Consider the following 17822-nt stretch of genomic DNA (forward strand, 5'->3'; position numbering starts at 1 on the left):
AAAAGGACCTGGCTGAGGTTGCAGGAGATGCAGATGGAGCGGGTAGGGGAAGCCCTGAAGCACCAGCCCACTGCACCAGCACCCAGCCGTGACCCTCAGGATCCACCAGACCCTCCGGAGATCCTGCCAAGCTCGAGCCCCCTCTGATCCAGCCTACAGGAGGGGGGAAGGCAGCAAAGTCCTTCCCCTTCTCCCCACGTCCTTTACTCCTTCTCGCTCTGCTTTTCTGCCAAGCCCTGGGAGGTTGTGGTGAGGCGTTTTCCTTGGTGAAAAGCAGAGGCACAAAGGAGGGGGTCCCAGGCTGGCCCAGGGGATCAGAGAAACCCCACTGGACCCTCGAGCTGGGGCTGTAGCATGAGAAACCCCCCCCGGGCTCACGGTCTGCTCTGAGAGCAATGACTTTTGCTCTTCCCTTGACTGTGAACTTCAACTGGAAATGAGCTGCCACGAGTCCCTCATTGCCGTGCAGGCACTGACAGCTGTCTGCCCAAATCCTGCTGCTGTGCAGGGGCACAAGTGATGCCACATTGCTCCTCCAATGCCGTGGGCCACGACCGTGCCCTGCTCCTCCACTGCCATGTACTGCAGCTGGGCACTGCTCCTCTGCTGGCCCTGGGCTGCTTGCAGCTCCTGGTCCCTGGCTCCTCTGCTCTCCAGCTGGGATTTTCTTGCTGCTTTTTGTCTTTGAGCCTTTATTTCTTCGTAATCATCTTCCCTCTCATTTTCTGTGACCCCTGTGGTGAATCCCTAATAACACACCCCATTTTATCTGCACACTCTCTTCCCACTGCTCATATGTGGTCTGGTCTCGTGTGCTGCAAGAGGCAACGCACGTCCCCAGCCCTCCCCGCTCTGCCTCAGCCCTTCCTTGAGTAGCTCAGATTGATTTCTCCTCTCTTCCTCTCTCTAACCCACCCCTTGTTGAGCCACACAGAAGATTTAATTTGGTTTTAGTCCCTGCACTGTAACTGGCTTTGCTTATAGCTCGAATTTGATTGCTTTCCTGCAAAAAACCTCTGCTTGCTGGGACTGGAATAATCACAGGAGCAGAGTGAATTCACACAAAGCTTCTCCACCTCACACACCACTTATCCACAGCTCCTCAGTCACTTGCCCCTCGGTGCTGCGAGAGTCATCCCAGGACAGGCATTGACTCCTTCCCCGTCTGCCTCTGCGGGGGGAGCGATCACCTCTCCTGGGAGCCTGCAGCAAGCCGGGAGAGCCGGAGTGGGGGCAAGCTGGGTCTTGCTATAGCTCAGCGCTTGGAGTTTGGGCCAGAAGCAGCCGATTTCAGAGTTTTCTTTGTCCCCAGCCAAGGAAAGCCCTCTCCTCCCAGAGGCCCTGCTGCATTGGCAGTGGAGGTGAGCAGGAGCCGCTGCTCTGCAGCAGCCGTGGGCAGCTGGCCACGCGGGCGGCGTGCCAGCGCCGGAGGGAGGCCTCCAAAAAGCAGCCGGCAAACCCGAACCCCTCTCGGTCCGGCCCCAGCAAAAATGCAGCACTGCAGCTCCCATGGGACACTTGCGGTCTGAGCGTCATTGCCACTGCTGTCCCAGGGCTGTGGAGTCTCTGATGTCTCGTAGAGGTTGTGCCGCCCCCTCCCCTGCTTTCCTCCCCTGCTCTATTTGCCTCTTTTCACAAAATCTGTGGGGGTTTTCTCCCGCAAAGCAATCTCTGCTGCTATTATATGGTATTAAATTTGGCCAGTGAATTCAGAAGATGGTGGGATTTGGGGGCGGGGGGGAAGGAAGGCAACTGACAGCCAGCAAGATGCTGAGTTATGAAGGATCTCACCAGCACAGCCAGGAACTAAAAATGCTGAAGGGGCACATCCTGCCCAAGGCACATAGAAAACATAAAGGGCTCTGCAGAGGCAGACATCCATGGGTCACCAGCACCAACAGCTGCTACACCATATACTAGCAGCTCTATTCTACTGTGTACCTTAAAGCATCAAGCATCCCAGAGCTGCTGTGGGTACGGTAATGAGGCCTTGGTTACCTGCACAGCACCCACGAGTTTTATCCATGCTTGGAAGCCAAAGGTCATTGCACAAGGGCATCAAATATTTAATCAATTACCACTTTATGAACTGGAAATTCTGCATCCCTGTTACAACCCTGAAGTCTAACCAGTCCTAATGAACTGGCACAGCACCTCCACCCCTCCCTGCCGACAGCCCCCATCAGCTGGTGCTTTGGCTGTGAACTGGCTACTACAGCCTTGCCACTGCTGTCACCAACACCAAAGAGCTGCAGTATTCAGGTGAGAGGGAAGGCAAAGCACCAGCCTTTTATCCCTCCTTTACCTGCTTTCCCTTCCTTCCACTCTCTGCTCTGCTATTTTGCCCCACCCTGAGCTGCTCCAAGGAATGGATAGTTAGCACACAGAGGAATACAGGCTGGGAGAGGTGGCTGCTCGTCCCTGCCTGCGACTGCTCTGCAAAAGTGGCCGAATCCGCTCCCACAACCCTGCTGCCCTTCCCACCACCCTCTGCCGAAAGAAAGGGCTCTTCCATCCCACTGCTGCCGCTTCCTTTCCCTTGGAGCGCAGTCAAAGCTGGCCTCAGTGGCACCTGCAAAACAGTTTCGCTTGCAAGTCTCAGAAGCAAACAGTTTGGAAATGATACAAATGGGTTCTCTGTCGCTGTGGTGATCCTTGTTAGCAGGGGTGGGTGATGGGGAGATTTTTCCCCTCTCGCCTCTAAGTCTCACACAAGCTGAATCCACAAGCTGGATGGGAAATTAGCCATCTCGGCATTTTTCCACCTTACTTCGCTTTTTCGGTTGATGTCATAACGTAACATATGGCATTGTACAGAGAAACAAAAAACAAAAACCAGGAGAAACAAACCCCCTTCTGCCTTCCCCTGCCTCAGATCTGTCTCTGGGTTTAGCCTCACCCCAAACCTCTCCGGTCTGAGACAGGGCTGCTCTGGGGTACAGGGCTGAGCCAGGATGACCCATGCTGCTTGTACCACCCGTGGGATGGCGTGTAATGGGGAGAGCCTCATTCCTCACCCCCAGATCCACTATACCACCCCTGAAATATTTGGCAGAGGCTGCCCATGTTTGCACAGCTGGGGACAGGGTGAACGGGGGACAGAGGGGGACAGGAATCTGGGAGGGAACTGAGACCTGACTGTCCATCCCTACACCACACTGGGAAGGACACAGCCCTTCTTGGACACCCCCATGGTAGCCTTTGAGATGCCTGAGCCATTCCCTGCAAGGTCACATCTGTTTTATTACCAGTGCTGCCTGTTTTGGAAGAGAGGGTCTTAGAGGAAGAAACACCGATAATCTCATCAGTTGACACTGACACCGATGGCTCAGTTTTCTAGCAGTAACCCTCTTCTCATCCCTCCGAGAAGAGCTACCTAAAGAAACACAGTGGCCGTTACCTGCCGGTGACTTCAATGTTGGAGACAGCGTAGAAGTACTTGTACAGGTTCTCCCTCTGCACGTAGGTGCCCCCCAGGGCTGGCCTCAGCAGCCTCATCCTCAGGTCAGTCACGGTGAAGAAGTCCTTGAGCCCTTTGGCGCTCTCCAGCCGGGTGTACAAGTTGTCCATGTTCTTGAGGTCGGGGCCAGCAAAGATGGCAAAGCGGTCCCTCACCTCGAACCGGACAGTCTTCTCCTTTTTGGATCCCACCCAGCGGGAATACTCCTCCGTGCAGAGGACCCTGTTGGCACTGGTGGTGGAGAGGTCCCGGACCCTCCGTGCTGGCATGCTGAAGGCCTCCATGCAGTCATCTGCGTAATACTGGTACGGGTGCCAAGTCCTCCCGTTGTCCAGCGACTTCTCCAGCATCATGATGGTGGGCCGGCCGTACTCAAAGGTTATCACGATGTCGTCCGTCAGCTCGATGCTCTTGTTCCAGGACAGCGTGATGTTGGCCAGCAGTGGCTCCGGGTACCGGCGCCACGTCACGCTCTGCCAGTACGTGGCCAGCCCTTCGTCCTCGCTGTCGAACATGAGCTTGGGCGGGTGGGCCAGGTCAGGGTTGGAGGCATCGCACTCGTCGCTGCACAGGTACGGGTTCTCCTGGAACAACAACAACGGTCACGAGAGAAGAAAGCAATGCCTGGGCACTGTGGGCCACGCGGGGGTGACTGAGCTCGCAGACAGACCCTGCTTGCCCCCGTTCCTCCTTTTTTTGCTGCTTTTGTCAAAATGTTAACTGCTCAGCTGAGCTAGAGTGTGCCAGGGGCCTGGCTCTGCATGATGCCGTTTCTGAGAATGAATTTAAGACAAATATGTAGCTTTGCCTTTGCCATGAGAATAGCTGAGTTGTTTCCTCTGAAAGGCCCTTTGGGAAAGGGCCCTTCAATTTGGCACAGGGGCAATTTTCATAGAAAGCGTTTTCCCTGAGACTGTCTCTGAGAAACTTCACTTCAGCTTGGCCGAGTTACAAGCCCGTGGAAAGCCGCATTCACGCCTGCTTGCTCAGAAAAAGGGAACGTCTCAATCCCCAGACACAGCCTCCATGCCTCCGCCGGCTCCTGACACTGACCAGGCCGGTCAGACACCGTTCCCCAGGCTCTCTGAGCGGGGCCCAGCACTGCTGGAGGGGGAAAGCCCCATTTCCCTGTGCCCTGAGCTGGGACGGGACTGGGATGTAAGGCAGAGAACAGAAGTTTGTTCTTGTGGTGTCTCTGCTGAACCCCCCAGGCTGCCCCAGGACAGTATGCTGGCCTTGGGGACAAGTGGTGCAGGCACGCTCTGGGCTACACCCAATCAGCCCGATGCAATAACCATTTCTGGTGATTTTTCAGCTCAATAACAGGGTTATCTGTGCTGATGGGTGCATTGCTCATGTGTGTGTGTTAAAACTCTTCATTACAAGCTGGGGTTTGTCCTGCCCTGCAGCCCCTGTCCGCAGGGTGGAGTGGTGTGGGTCAGGCCTGCCTTGGGGATGATGCAGAGATGTGTTATAGCAGGTATATTTTTCAGATTCTGACCCCTGAAAAGCCCTGCATGGCTTCACACTGCAAATCTTTGTTGCATACAAAGCATCTTTGCCTCATACTGTCACTCTACCTCCCAGAACCCAAACCCAGAGGATAGGGAGGGAGAGGGCCTGGTACAGCAACAGGCTCAGCTGTGGCTGGGCCTCTCACCACAGAGGCAGAGCCACCTGGCACCGAGGAGGTGATGAGAGGAGATGATAAAGCAGCTGGAGCTGCTCAGGGATGATGCTTGGAGGTGAGCAGCCTGCAGGGGTGCAAAGTCTGGCTGCCCTGAGCACAGCAGTAAGGTAAGACCGAGAGTTGTTCTATGGTTTTGTTTCTGAATGCTTTGTGGGTGGCCTGGAGTGAAGGGTGCTGCATGCAGGAGCTGTGCTGATGATGGTACCAGAGGTTTAAACCCTGCGAGGTGCAGGGATCATGGCAGGCTGGCTGTGTCCTGGGGCTGGGACATCCCTGGTGCTGTGAGCAGGGGAAGTCTGGGGAGAGGATGCTTATGTGTCTGTAGCACTGATCCTGTGCCAGGGGCTTGCTCTGACCTGCAAAGCTGATGGAAGTGCTTGTGGTCTGATTTATGGTGCCCTATGAACACCCTGGGCAAGGCAGAGGAGGGGAGACCCAGCTTCCACAAATGGGTACTCATGGGTGCGATGTGGGGACTGGGACTGCGCCTTGAACACGGATGCTGAGGTATAACGTGAGGTACTTTGGAGAATCTGGGGTTTGCCATCTCCAGCTGGGCTACCAAACCCACTAGGAACTGCCTAGGGCTGTCTCCACTCTGCATCTGTAAAATGGGCTTTTTGCCTCCCCACGTCTCAGAGGTGTGCTGGGTACAAGCGAGCGGAGGCCACAGTGCCGAGAAGCCTAGAAAAACTCCTGAGGGCATAAATAATTCTGTCTTCTGGGTAGCGTGCTGTAAGTAAGGCAGCTCCATAAGCAAAAACAGCGAGCAGCTGATTTGTACGTGAGCACCAGGCTGCTCTGCGAGGGATGAAGCAGTGGCCGGGGCGGGGGTGGGGGCTCCTGTAAATAAAGCGTGCCTTGCTGCATGCGTGTGCTAAGCTGCCAGGGAAAGCAGCAGAAACCAGGGGGTGAAAAGCAACAAAACTCGTACTGTTTCCAACATGAGCTCAACCTCCTGACACAACCCCAACTGCAGTGACGTGTGGCTTTTGCCATCTCCTGCGTGTGCGGGGGGCGGAAGGGGCTGTGGCCGGAGCTGCTGAGCCCTGGTGCGGTGCATGCACATCCCCCTGAGCAGGGAGGGCACTGGATGGATGCTTCGGTGGGTGCTTGGTTATTTTTCACCTGCAGCTGTACCAAGTGAATGAGGGGCATGGATGATGTGCTCAGACCTGCATGGGTGGGTCAGGTCGTGGGATGAGGGCACCTGCCTGGTGCTCCCTTCCCAAAGGAAGATGTCCTGAGCAAGGGCAGATACCAGCTGGGGTGCTGGTGGGCCCCTCCTGCTGCAGCATGCCGCACTGAAGCAGGGATTAAAAAAAAATAAGGTATTGACATATTTAATATGCTCTCCTGACTCGTCACGTTCAGAGGAATTGTTTACCTCTGCTAATGAGACACAGCTTCCTGCTGGGGGATGTAGCTGCCTCTTAGCACAGCTTTACAGTGGCTGCTGATGGAAGAGGATGAAAAATCCCCATCAGCCGAAGCTTTGGGGGCTTTGAGTGCATTTTCCTGTGCTGAGGCAACATATTGTGTTGCAGTATGGTTCTGCTACAAATGCAGTCGTACAAATGGCTTAATAGGACAACCCTGAAAAGGCTGTCCTGGAGCTCTGTTTTCATGCCTGAAGAAAGGCACAGCAGTGCGGCGTTGTGGTGTGGGGCTGGTGGGGGAACCGCCTGTGGGGCAGAGCAGAAGGCTCCCCAATAAATTCATGATACTGCTCAGGGGTGTCCTTGTTGGTGTGGCTTCCTTTCATTGTGTGCAGCAGCCGTCAGGGCTGCCAAAGCACCCAAGCAGGTAGGGGATGAATCTCCACTGAGTATTTGCTGCGTGAGCTGTCCCCAGCGTGGCTGTGCTGACCAGGCCCATCCTCAGGGCTAGGGATGATGCTTCTATTGTGGATAATCATCCACATTGGAGGCTTCCTTAACCAGTGGACGAACTACACGAGGGAAGAGCTTTGCAACCAAACCACAATGATAAAACACTACCCAGAGCAGAGGGGATGTGTGAGAGCGGTACCTGCAGCTGTAAAGGGTGGCCAGGGTGGGAGGTGGGAGAGGTTTCCCAGGAGCGCTGAGGGGAAGCAGCCGAGTCTGACAAATTCAAGGCCCCTCCTGGTGTCCCACCTGCAGGGATGGATGGAGCTGGCCCAGCACCATGGACAGGCATGCCTCCTGGTGCGGGCTGGCAGGCTGAGAGGAGGAGGAAGCAGGGCCAAAACCCTGCCTGTCTCCCATATGCCTGTCCCAGGGATCAGGGAACTGGAGGCTCATGATCCCTGGTGGCTCCTTTACGCACAAACCTGTAAACGTGCACAGCTCAGCAAGCTCAAGGATGTCTTTAAGCACCCTGATGCTCCTGAGTGGCATATGGCTTGAGATCTGCTGAGTTTTAACAGGGCAAATGTGAAAATAACCTCTAAGTGACAGCGCTGAAAGGTGGGCAAGAGCCTCAAAAGCCACCAAGTGAGTCACATCACTATGGCTTCCTCTGCTAAAATGAAATGCTCCTTTTTGGTTTTGGGCTTATTGAAATGTCCTTCCTCCTCGGGATGCTCAATGCGTTTGCTGCTGGTGGGGTGGTTTGAAGTCAGCTGGGAGGGCAGGGGGGAGCGGAAACAGATGGCCACTCTTTGGCTGCTCCCTTGGTCCTGGTAAGATCAGTTATAGCACTGTTGAAACAATTCCAGGTATTATTTTAGGATCTGGTTTCCTTATCCAAGCCATGTGTCCTCCAAAGAATCTGTCCAAAGTCTCAAGATATTTACGTCTTCAATCTAAAAGTCAGAATGCATTAGCCAGGGAAACTTGGTCCCAGGGAGCTTAAAATAAAACAGTTCACTTAGTCTCACGCTATTAAATCAGTCGTGAATGTCCTCATGGCAACTAAATGTTGCAGTTCTCCAGCATGCTCTTCTGGTTGCTCTTTTCTTGTGGCTGCATCAAAAAGTGTTGCAGCCTTGCTGACCCCAAGCTCAGCCCAAATGGGCGAAGCCCTGGGGCAAAATCCTAGCTGAGGACAAGTTGTCATAATAAATGACATCACAGTAAGACTGTGACGGCATGGGGAAAATGTCCCCGGGGGGGTGACATGTCTGGAAATGTCCCGTGCTGGTGTTTGCAGATGCACCCTCGGGTTTCACCTCCTCTCGGTGCTCAGCAGAAATGCTGCACGAGGGTGCTTCTGAAGGTGACAGCGGGGGTTTGGTCCTTGAAGGAGGATTTCTTGGGCAGCAAGCTCCCTCTGACAAGGCATGATGACAGGAATCCAGGGTGCTGTAGGTAAGCTGCCCCCCACCTTGCTGGGGGGAGAGGGAACAGGGAAAACAGGTGCACTAAAAGCCCGGTTTCATGAAGCCCAGCTGGTTCCTAGGGCTCTTAATGAGTGCACAAAGTTGTTTTGCTTTTTTTCCTGGCAGATAATGCCATTTCTAAGCCTCATAGCATAAAATTATATATTTTTGTAGGTGAAATTACTTGATTAATCATTAAGCTGTTGAATATTTTAAACAAACTAGACATCTGTTGTGAATGGAGAAAGCTGCACAGAAATAAAACTGCAGCCTTCAGTAGGTCCCCATGCCAAAGGAAAAGCTGGAAAGAAATTACAATGGCTAGCTTCACAAGGAAGAAAAATAATAAAAATATTAGTAATGTTAAAGGAAAAAATAAAGGTTTGAGCGATGAAAAATGAGGGGACAATGTGGAAGTTTGTACTGATCGGCCAAAGATGCTAACCACCGCTGTCAGAACCCCTGCGAGCTGCTCAGCTGGTGTCTTGGCCTGGGGACCCCGTGGAGCTGTGTTGTTTCCCCAGGTCTCCTCTGCCTGGTGAGATCCTACAGCTCAGGCCAAGGCTTCTCCTAGAGCCCAGGTCACCCTGGGATCGATCTGGTTTTAATCCCAATCCCAAGAAGAAGAGCAGTGTCACGTCAGTTTGGAGTAGTTTCAGAAATCAAAACTTTGTTTTTAACTGGGGTGAAGAAATGTTGGCTTTTCTGTAGGAAGATTTTTATCCAAGGGGAAGGAATTAAATGCATTTCTTGGGCACAAAGACCTATGCTGTTGTGCAGGTTTCCCTTGTGTCCTTCCTTCTGTAGTGTTTTCCCCAAGAACTCAGACCTTAGATATTTCCAGGGTGTTCTGCAAGAGCTGGTGATGGTTGGGCAGCTGGGTCACCCCCTCTACAGCTGACAGCGTTAAAAGTCCCCAGCAACCAGATCCAACTCCCTGCAGACTTTGCAAATGGGACTGCTACTTAGCAAACAGATTCACCCAGCAGCCAGGAGAATGCCTTGACCTTTGTGTGTCATCGGCAACAACCAGCCCTGACACGGCTGGGGTGCAGGCAGGAGGCAGGGGGGCTGCGCTGGGCAGGGATGGCGTGGTGCTTCCCCTCCGTCTGCGAGCATTTATCAGGTTTCGTGAGCAGCACGAGTCATCCAGGGCAAAACAACCCTGCGAGGGATCAGCGTTTCGCTGGCCTTTGAGCTGGGTGGTTGCTGGAGGGATTTCAATGAGGAAAAGCAGCACAAAAACCTCCCTCCAGGGAGCACTGAATGTCACCTCCACCCACCAGGTGACAATCCTCTCCCGGTGCTCGCCCTGCTCCAGACGTCTTAAGGAGCTCTCAGGTGCATCCCAAGGTCTTTCCGCTTCCTGCAGTGCACCTATGACCCTGCCTTGGTTTTCAGCTTAAAGATTAGCTGATTAGGTTCACAAAGTCCCCGCGTTGCCTCACGCAGCAACAAAGCGCTCGGGTTCGTCTCAAATTTCCATCAGACCCTGCAAAACAACTGCATTGGCAAAATCCTTGCGTGCACCTGCTCCCTGCTACTGTTCCCGCCGTGCTCCCAGCAGGTGTCCTGCAGCCCCCTCCCCTGCGCAGCCTGTCTGTCACCGGTAGCACTGGTGCCTGCAAGCCCTGGGGGACAGGGTCCCTGACATGCGGTGGCCCCGTGGGGCAGCAGATGGCCGGGAGCACGGCTGGAGCAGCCCCCGTGCTCACAGCACAGCTCCTGCTGGGGAAGATTTTGGGCAGTGATGGTGACAGCACTTGCTCTGTCCCTGGCTCTCGGCATCCAGACACCCAAAGTTTTATTTTGTGGCTTCTCCCTGTAGAGCGCAGTGTTGGGTTTGTCTGGGTGGCAGGTGGCAGGATAAAACCGGAGGGGTTGTTTCAGTGCATTTGTTTTTCTGTTTCTCTCCTTTACGCTCAGATGAGTTCCCTGGGTTAATCCTGGGATTAGCGGCCCCGCTGCCCCGTGCTGCTCCCTGCAGCTGCCAGCCTGTGCCGAGCAGGCAGGATGCGGTCCCCGTCCCAGCCCAGGTGACGAGCGGCTCCATCCTCTGCTCTGACATGGTGAAACCTGCCTTCTGCAACACAAATTGTCACCACGCTGCGATATGAGTGGATCAGGAGACTTTCCTGGTTTTTCTTCCAATATCTGCTCCAGGAAGCGACTCTGTTTCCTGACCAGAATCCCGTTTACACAGGGGAACAGGTGGGCTTGTCCTAAAGCCATCACTAGGCATTTTAGCTCTTGCTGTTCTTGACCCCAGGGGTCAACTGCTCTGTTGGGGTTTATGAAAAGACGAGGTGATTTTATGATCAAAACTAACATTCGTGGGTAATTAAATCTCATGCTTCAGGGCATAAACCGTAACCTGCCAGTGGCCAGGATGGGACTCCCAGAGAACTGGAAATAGTTGCTGACAATTAATTTTCACTCTATTCGTGGGGGCTGGGAGGGATCAGAGGGGTGAAACATCCGTAATTAATTTACAGCGATTATTTCCAACAGCTGGCAAGTGGCATAACTCGGCGGCAGAGATGGCTGGGAGCACGGAAATAATTGAGCAGAAATACCTCCGGAGCGAAGCGCTGCCTGGGTCCCTGCTTGTGCAGGGCGAAGGTCTGCGCCTCCCTCGGCTGCGGGAGCAGCGGTGGCTGAGCCCGGTGCCCCGGGAGCTGGAGGTGGCCCCAGCAGGGACGGGGTTTCTCAGCTCCCTGTAGGCTGCAAAGTGCCCTGCGCTGTGTCCTGGTGCGCAGGATCACCGTCCCCAGCCGGGGTGGATGTGGCACTGGCTGTGATATAGAAGGGATGCTGCGGTTTGGTGTCTGTCCCTGCCACGGGTGGGTTTAGAGGCTATGAGTGGTTTCTCCTGGCCAACTCCTGGTCCAGCTGAGAAGCTGGAGGGTCCCTTGGTCTTGGATGGACCCTGCTCATGTGTCTGCAACAACATGGCCAGAGATCAGGCAGATGGATGCAGAGGGAGCTGCAAAGCTGGGGGACATGGGAGGGACGCAGGGAGCTGCAGGGTGCGTGACAAGGCCACTCTGAGCTGCCCGAGTTCCTCTTGCACTGGTTACCCCATCCCTGGTGCTTATGTGGGCTTTTGCTGTGATGTGAGGCTTTGTATTGAATCCAGCAAACATTTCAGAAGTATTTGCCTGCGCTGTTTTGGGATTCTTGGTGTGTTGGCAGGGAGGGTCCCTGGATGGGGCCACGTTTGCCGCAAAGTTGGGCTGTGGGGGTGCTGGGGGTGCTCCGAATATAAAACACGCCTTTTCAGAATTAAACCCTAATAGCTTTCTTCAAGATGATGTGTGTTTGCCTGTTTCTCCTAAATGCCACTCGGTGAAGTTACGTATCTATTTGGTAATCCAGAAGCCTGGGAGCTTGGGAACGCTCGCAGCAAAGCCCTCGTCCCTGCACCCTGCAGGTGTGCCCCGAGCTGGGCACGGAGCCCTGCGCATCGCTTCCCTCTCCGTGCTGACCCTCTGAAGAGATGCTTTTAAGTGGCCTGTGCGTGTAGGCAGATTCTGGCAAGGCGTCTGTGATTAAGTGGTGGATTATTTAGCAGCTTCACCTCTGCAGGGGAAGGCTGGCTCCGTTTTGGAGGCAGGGAGCTCCGGGGAATGGAGCCTTGCAGGGATGGGGAGCGGCGCGTGGGCTCGCAGGGATGTTTGCTCGCTCCTGTGCCCTTCCCTCGCTGCCTCCCTTCCCCCAGCCATCTGCAAGGGGCCCTTATTAGGGCAGAGAAAGCAAAAGGGGAGAAGAACGTCCTCACTAACAAGCTGTTTCCTGTTTATTAGCAGGTAAAGGCAGAGCTGGGATGAATTATTAATAGGGTGGAAATGGGGTCCCTCCACAGATCTGTTGCTAATTCTGGCTCAGCCGAATGTCACTCTTACTCCCCCCTCCATCACGCAGTGGTTTGGGGGATTGATTGCTCTCTCCCTTTCTTTCTATTCCTCCCGGATCGGAGGTTGTCTGAGTGCAAGGTCACCCCTCTTCACGGGGCGTTAGGACATGCTCTGCCTGCCTGCTGGATTCAGGATACCGTGAGTCAGCAGAACACGCACCGCTGGCTTCGCCGCATGGCTCTTAGTAAGCGCACGCCGGTACGCGCTCAGCAAGACATTTCGCTTTTCTTTTTGCCTCTTTCCTTTGGCCTGAAGCAGATACTCATTCACCGAACAGCATGCTGCTCGTTCAAGGCTCTCGCGCTCCCTTGGGCCCATCTCTCTGCAAGAGAGGAGATGCAACCTGTGCTTTGCTGGCTGCTGTTCCCCTTCCCCCTCTCCAGTCTGTTTCTGAATTTGAGAAGCATCTTGTGCATATTTCACCATATTTCGCTCAGCGCTGTGCCCTTCTCCAGGCGTAGCCACTCCTGTTGCTCCACCAGCCATGGTGAAATGCGTGAGGGGCTGGGTTGGGGGGTACCAATGCAAAATCCCATCTCCTGGTGGGGAAACTGAGGCAGGGAGAGATTTAAGGAGCAGGATCTGGCTTTGCCAGGAGCTTTTGAAGGTCCCAGGTACCTGCAGTTGAGCATCAGAGTAGTGGCTTCTTGACCCAATCTTGATGTAAGGGTCAAGGAAACCTCAGCTCTTGCCCCATGCTGTCTCTGAAACTTTCCCCATAATCTGCTTGGCTCCTCCACAGGGCAAGGGTCTGCACGGATCCCCGTGTCATAGATCGTGCAGTCTGGGCAGGAGTCTGACAACCAGGCAGGAGTCCTCCTCTCTGCAAAGGGAGAAGGCAGCTGGTGCCCGTCACGCACAAGGACTGATCCCAGTCACCTCCCCATGCTCGCAGCACAGCCGGCACTGCTCAGGCACAGACAAAATGGTCAAAAAAAAAAATCTGGTGACGGGACAAACTTTAAGCACCAGGCTGAAATCAGCCCAGTCTAAGGGTGACCTCTCCCAACAGGACCCCAGCATGGCACTGGCAGGGCTGCCTTCAGAGCAGTGCTTACATTTCCACAGCCCCGGGGTGCCTCGGAGCAGCAGCCCAGCCTCTGCTGCTGGATCGCCCCGGCCCAAAAATGCGTGTGCAGCCCATCTGGGGGCGATGCGAGGGTTAAGCACCACGTGGAAAATTCCACTCCTAAGCAGATAATCTTGTCTGCGCTGGGCACATCCACGCATCGCGTGCAGCCTGGCCTCCCATGTAATAATTTTTGAGCAGCTCCTTCATTTGGAACTGGTAATCCCCCGATGAGCCGCTGTAACCCCAACCCCTCTCCGCTGCCTGGCCTCACCTCCGTGCCCACCCTGCCGTCGGGGTGGGGCTGTGCTATGCCACTGCTCCATCTGCCAGTTTGCAGATTAAGGGGCGACCTCGAGGCTGGGATCAGCCAGCGGGATCAGGAGCTGATGAAGCAGGCGCCCCTCGGCCAGCAAATGTGGGCACACGTTCAGGGATGCGGAGGTTTAATCCCATTGACTGCTTTTTAGCTCGCCTCCAAACCTGGACATTCTGTACCCAAGAGCTGCAAGCTTTGCTCTTCCCGGGGCACTTCCCTAAAGCTTGTCCACAAATTAAGCTGCCTGGATCCTGCCCCATCCCTCCTCTGCCAGTTTAAGCCCCGTGTCTCGCTACAGAAGAGCATCTGAGTGCAGACGCGGCCCCTACCAGGAGCAGCGCAGCAGCAGCGACCTGTTTGCTGGACTCGGAGTGCATTATTGATTCAGGACGAAGAAAATGCTTAGGAAGTAGGAAAAGTGTCCTGCTCTCTAAAAGCTTGAGCGCCTTGCAAGCTCAATACATGCAGCCTTTGCAGAGAGGCTTGCTATGCTGCTATTAATATTTTATTCTCTGAGAGAGGCCCAGATAGTTTGAATGGGGGAGGGCAGGACTTGGTGCTTGGAGGGGAGAGATGAGTAGAGGGGAGAGATGAGTAGAACAGAGGCACTGCTGCAGCCCTCAAATGGGGGTGCAGATACCCCCAGAGCCTTTATAGGAGGAGGACAGCTTGGTGGTGAACAGCCCTGCACCCACCCATCTCCTGTCAGGGCTCCTGCATCCTTTACTCTGCTTTTGCTGTTGCATGTGCTTATGGAAACCAGACCGTGGTAGAAGAGCAGTCCTTCCCACTAAGTGTCAGGGCCTGAAGGAGATCATATCTATGCTACAGAATACAATACAGATTAAAAATAAGTAAGAGGGACTTCCCTGAATCTCTTAGCTTCAAAAGTTGCTCATGGAAAACTGCTGTGCGTGGAGCTGGTGGACGAGTGAGGGCCACAGATGCTGGAGGAGCTGCTCCCCAGCAAGCCTTTGGAGTCACTGCTCTCTGGCTTTTTCCATCTGGATGCTGTCCCCACTGAAGAGCAAAGCTTTCCGTAAGAGCAGTTTATTCTTTCTCATCTCTTTTAAGGTGGGGGTAAACTTCCTGTTCACTCTACCAGTTAAATCTACTTGACAGCTTGATTTCTGTTGCTGAGCCTTTTCCATCAGCGAGTTGAAGTGATTCTTGTTAGGAGAGCAATATCCCACTTTGCAACAAGATGAATCCCGAACTGGGCATTTAAGGAAATTGCCACGGACTGTGAGTGGAAATCCCGTTTGCTCAGCACTCTCTAATTTAAAACCGAGCTGTATTCTCTCATTTTCTGTAAAGCCTCTGCTTTTATAATGCCGAGGTCCTGCTGCACTGGAGTAGCCTCTGTGGTAGGAGAGTGGTGGCGTGCAATTTGCTGAGGAGCTAATAACGTGCAATGCAAGGGTCTGGCCCCAAGGGCAGGGAGCCACTGGTCCTGACTTTGGATAGTGTTTTCTGCAGCAGCCCTGGTGCTGAGAAGAGATTGGGGGTGGGGGGGGGAATATATCCAAAAGACCCCAGCCCTTTCTCCCATGCTGGAAAGCAATGCTGCAAGGGATGCAGTTGGTGAATTAGGAAACCTTCATCCTGATGCAAATGGCATCAAGTTGGCTTTTCCAGGCACTACTCAAAGGAAAGAGGAGGCTTTTCCAGGCGTCACGTCTGTTCTGGAGGGTTGATGGGGGATCAGGTCTGTTAGCACCTCACAGATGTGGAAAGAAAGATGAGGCTTTCTGTCCCTGACTGAGTTGTCAGCGGCGTTTTGACAGCTGAGAGTGGGCTTCTTGTGCTGCTGAACGTTGGCATAAAGGCAAAGTAATTGTCCCCAGTGCCACGTAGCTCCTGCCAGGAAGGGCAACGGGGAGCTCTGGCACCCAGCCCCCTGCTACGGCCCAGGCTGGGGTTGCAGTCAGCTGTGGGTGCTGCTGATTCATTCAAGGAGGGAGAACATCCCCTCTCCTTGGAAAGGATTTGACTCGTGTATGGGCTCTGCTCAGCCCAAAGGCTGGCCTTGAGTCTCAGAGTGGTCACAAGGCTGAGGACCCCTCACGCTTTGCCCCCCAGGCTGGGGAAGGTCTGCATATCTTGTCACTGCCTGGGACACCAGCAGGGATGAATCCATCCTTTAACCACCAGGTCAGGCTGCATCTTTACGAATGCCGTTGGAAGAGCATCTGTGAAGCAATTCCATTTTTCCTTCTTTCTTTAAAAACTTTGACCTTCGTTTTAATCACCCCCAGACCCACAGTCATCTGTTTGTACCTAAACAAGGGTGTGAAGATGCTGCCAGGTGGAGCAGTATGTGACACAGGCTAAGAGCCTAGGGAAAAGGAATTCTGCGCCTAAAAGTTTGTCTGCTTTTTCCTATGCTAGCAGCTGGTCTCAGAAGAGAAATAGCTCTTTAGCACAAGCCTTATAAACCCATGCCATTCAGAAAGTTTAGCTAAGAATTAAACTAAACATCAAATTTGGCTGAATGTGTAATGAATAAATAAAGCCTTTTCCTTTCATGTACCCGTGCCAAAATCAACAAGCTCTATTAGCTGATGAAACAATGCTGACGCTAAATAAAAATACCCCTGACCCATCAATATGGGCTAAGAGCTCGGCCCTGCATCAAAGAGCATTGTCTGAACAAGAAATACTGTCTTGACACCTCTGGAAACAAAAAAAAATCTCCGATCCAGAGGGCTGCAGGCAGCTCTTGCCAGGGTGTTAAGGAGCAGCAGAACCACCGTGGTGGCCGCTGCCTCGCAGGCAGCCAGCTCCTGACACCTCTGCTCATTCCCCTCACCTTTGCTGTAATGATTTGGAAACCCAGTGAGCTGCCAGCCCCTTTGGAACAGGGAACGTGGCTGTGATGTTTGCTCGCTCCCTGCCACCTGCCCTGTATGTAAATTGCCCACAAAACCTGTGGGTCATCTTTTTTATCAGGTGTGCGAAGTGCCAAAGCCTGACAGTGAAATTCTGCAAGGCCCCTGCTCGGTATCAAAGTGCTTCAGCAATGGGGAACGGCTCAGTGCCAGGGCTGGGCCACCTTCCTGCACCCCGTCTGCAGCCCCAGCCCTGTGTGCCCGTGGCTCCTGGCTGGGCCCCTCTGGCCAGCACCTCCCATTTGAAATCTGGTTTGAAATCTGCATTTCACTGCTTTGTGCCCTGGCCTGGGTCTTTGAAGTTTCCCCCCTCCCCTCGGCAGCCTCGGTTAAAAGCCCCGTTCCCTGTTGTTCCCTGTTAGTCTTCGGTCGTGCTTTCAGATCGTTCAGGCTTTTATTTGCTCATCCATCTGTCTTCCTGCTCCCACCGCTCCCCCCTGCCCTGCCAGAAGGGAAAGTACAATTCATTTTTCAGGTAACCCTGCCAGAAGGGCACTGACATGGATAGGGGACGGCTCGAGAGCTGTGGAAAAAAGCAAAAACTCGGGACTTTAATAGGCAGCAAAACGCTGCACAGCCAGAAGGGAGCAGCCAGATGTGACTAGAAATTGCTGTAAAACTGAGAAAAGACAATCCTCCCAATAATTCCTGCAATCCCCCAGGCGCCACCTCCTGCAGAACTCTGAGGGCTGCTGTGAGTTGGTAAAACTGTAGTGTGTGCGTGATCCTTTGGGCTGTGCAAAGCCTCCGGGGCATGGGCACAGCCTGGAAGGTCAGAGCCTCGCAGGAGGTGCTCGTGGGGTCCTGGCCCTGCTGCCGATGCCCATGCAGGGCTCTGCACCTTCATCCAGTGATGCTGTGTGCAGGATCATGGCCCACCTCCAGCACCCAGGGACGTCCGCGTGTCTTTAACTTTGATTTCAGTTGTCTGAGCAGCGCAGGCGTCCTGCCGGGCTGTGCTTAATTCTTAGTAATGTTAGCTTAACTTCATGGGCAGTACCCTGCTGTTTTGAAAGACACCTAAGAAAGCAATATAGCCACTGTAAGAACCTCTCTGTTGGAAAGCTGGGCTCGTCTGAGAACCCACCTGTTACGTGAAAATAATTAAAACCTGAAGAGAAAGGGTAATGGGACAGGGAAAGGCATCGGGGCGGGCTGGCAGCGAGGGGCTC

At 53.8% G+C, this 17822-nt stretch overlaps 1 protein-coding gene across 4 annotated transcripts in view; it reads right to left on the reverse strand.

The window, feature by feature from the left end:
* The window catches only part of NTNG2 (netrin G2), a 46441-nt gene that overhangs the window by 22386 nt on the left and 6233 nt on the right, over positions 1 to 17822 (reverse strand). For all 4 annotated transcript variants that reach the window (XM_035555343.2, XM_035555341.2, XM_035555342.2 and 1 more), the window contains exon 3: positions 3401 to 4044. In XM_035555343.2, the coding sequence (XP_035411236.1) occupies positions 3401 to 4044 (644 nt within the window). The remainder of the gene's footprint in view (positions 1 to 3400; positions 4045 to 17822) is intronic.

The sequence above is a fragment of the Cygnus atratus genome, chromosome 19 (genome assembly GCF_013377495.2).
Source record: "Cygnus atratus isolate AKBS03 ecotype Queensland, Australia chromosome 19, CAtr_DNAZoo_HiC_assembly, whole genome shotgun sequence".
Classification (NCBI taxonomy): Eukaryota; Metazoa; Chordata; class Aves; order Anseriformes; family Anatidae; genus Cygnus; species Cygnus atratus.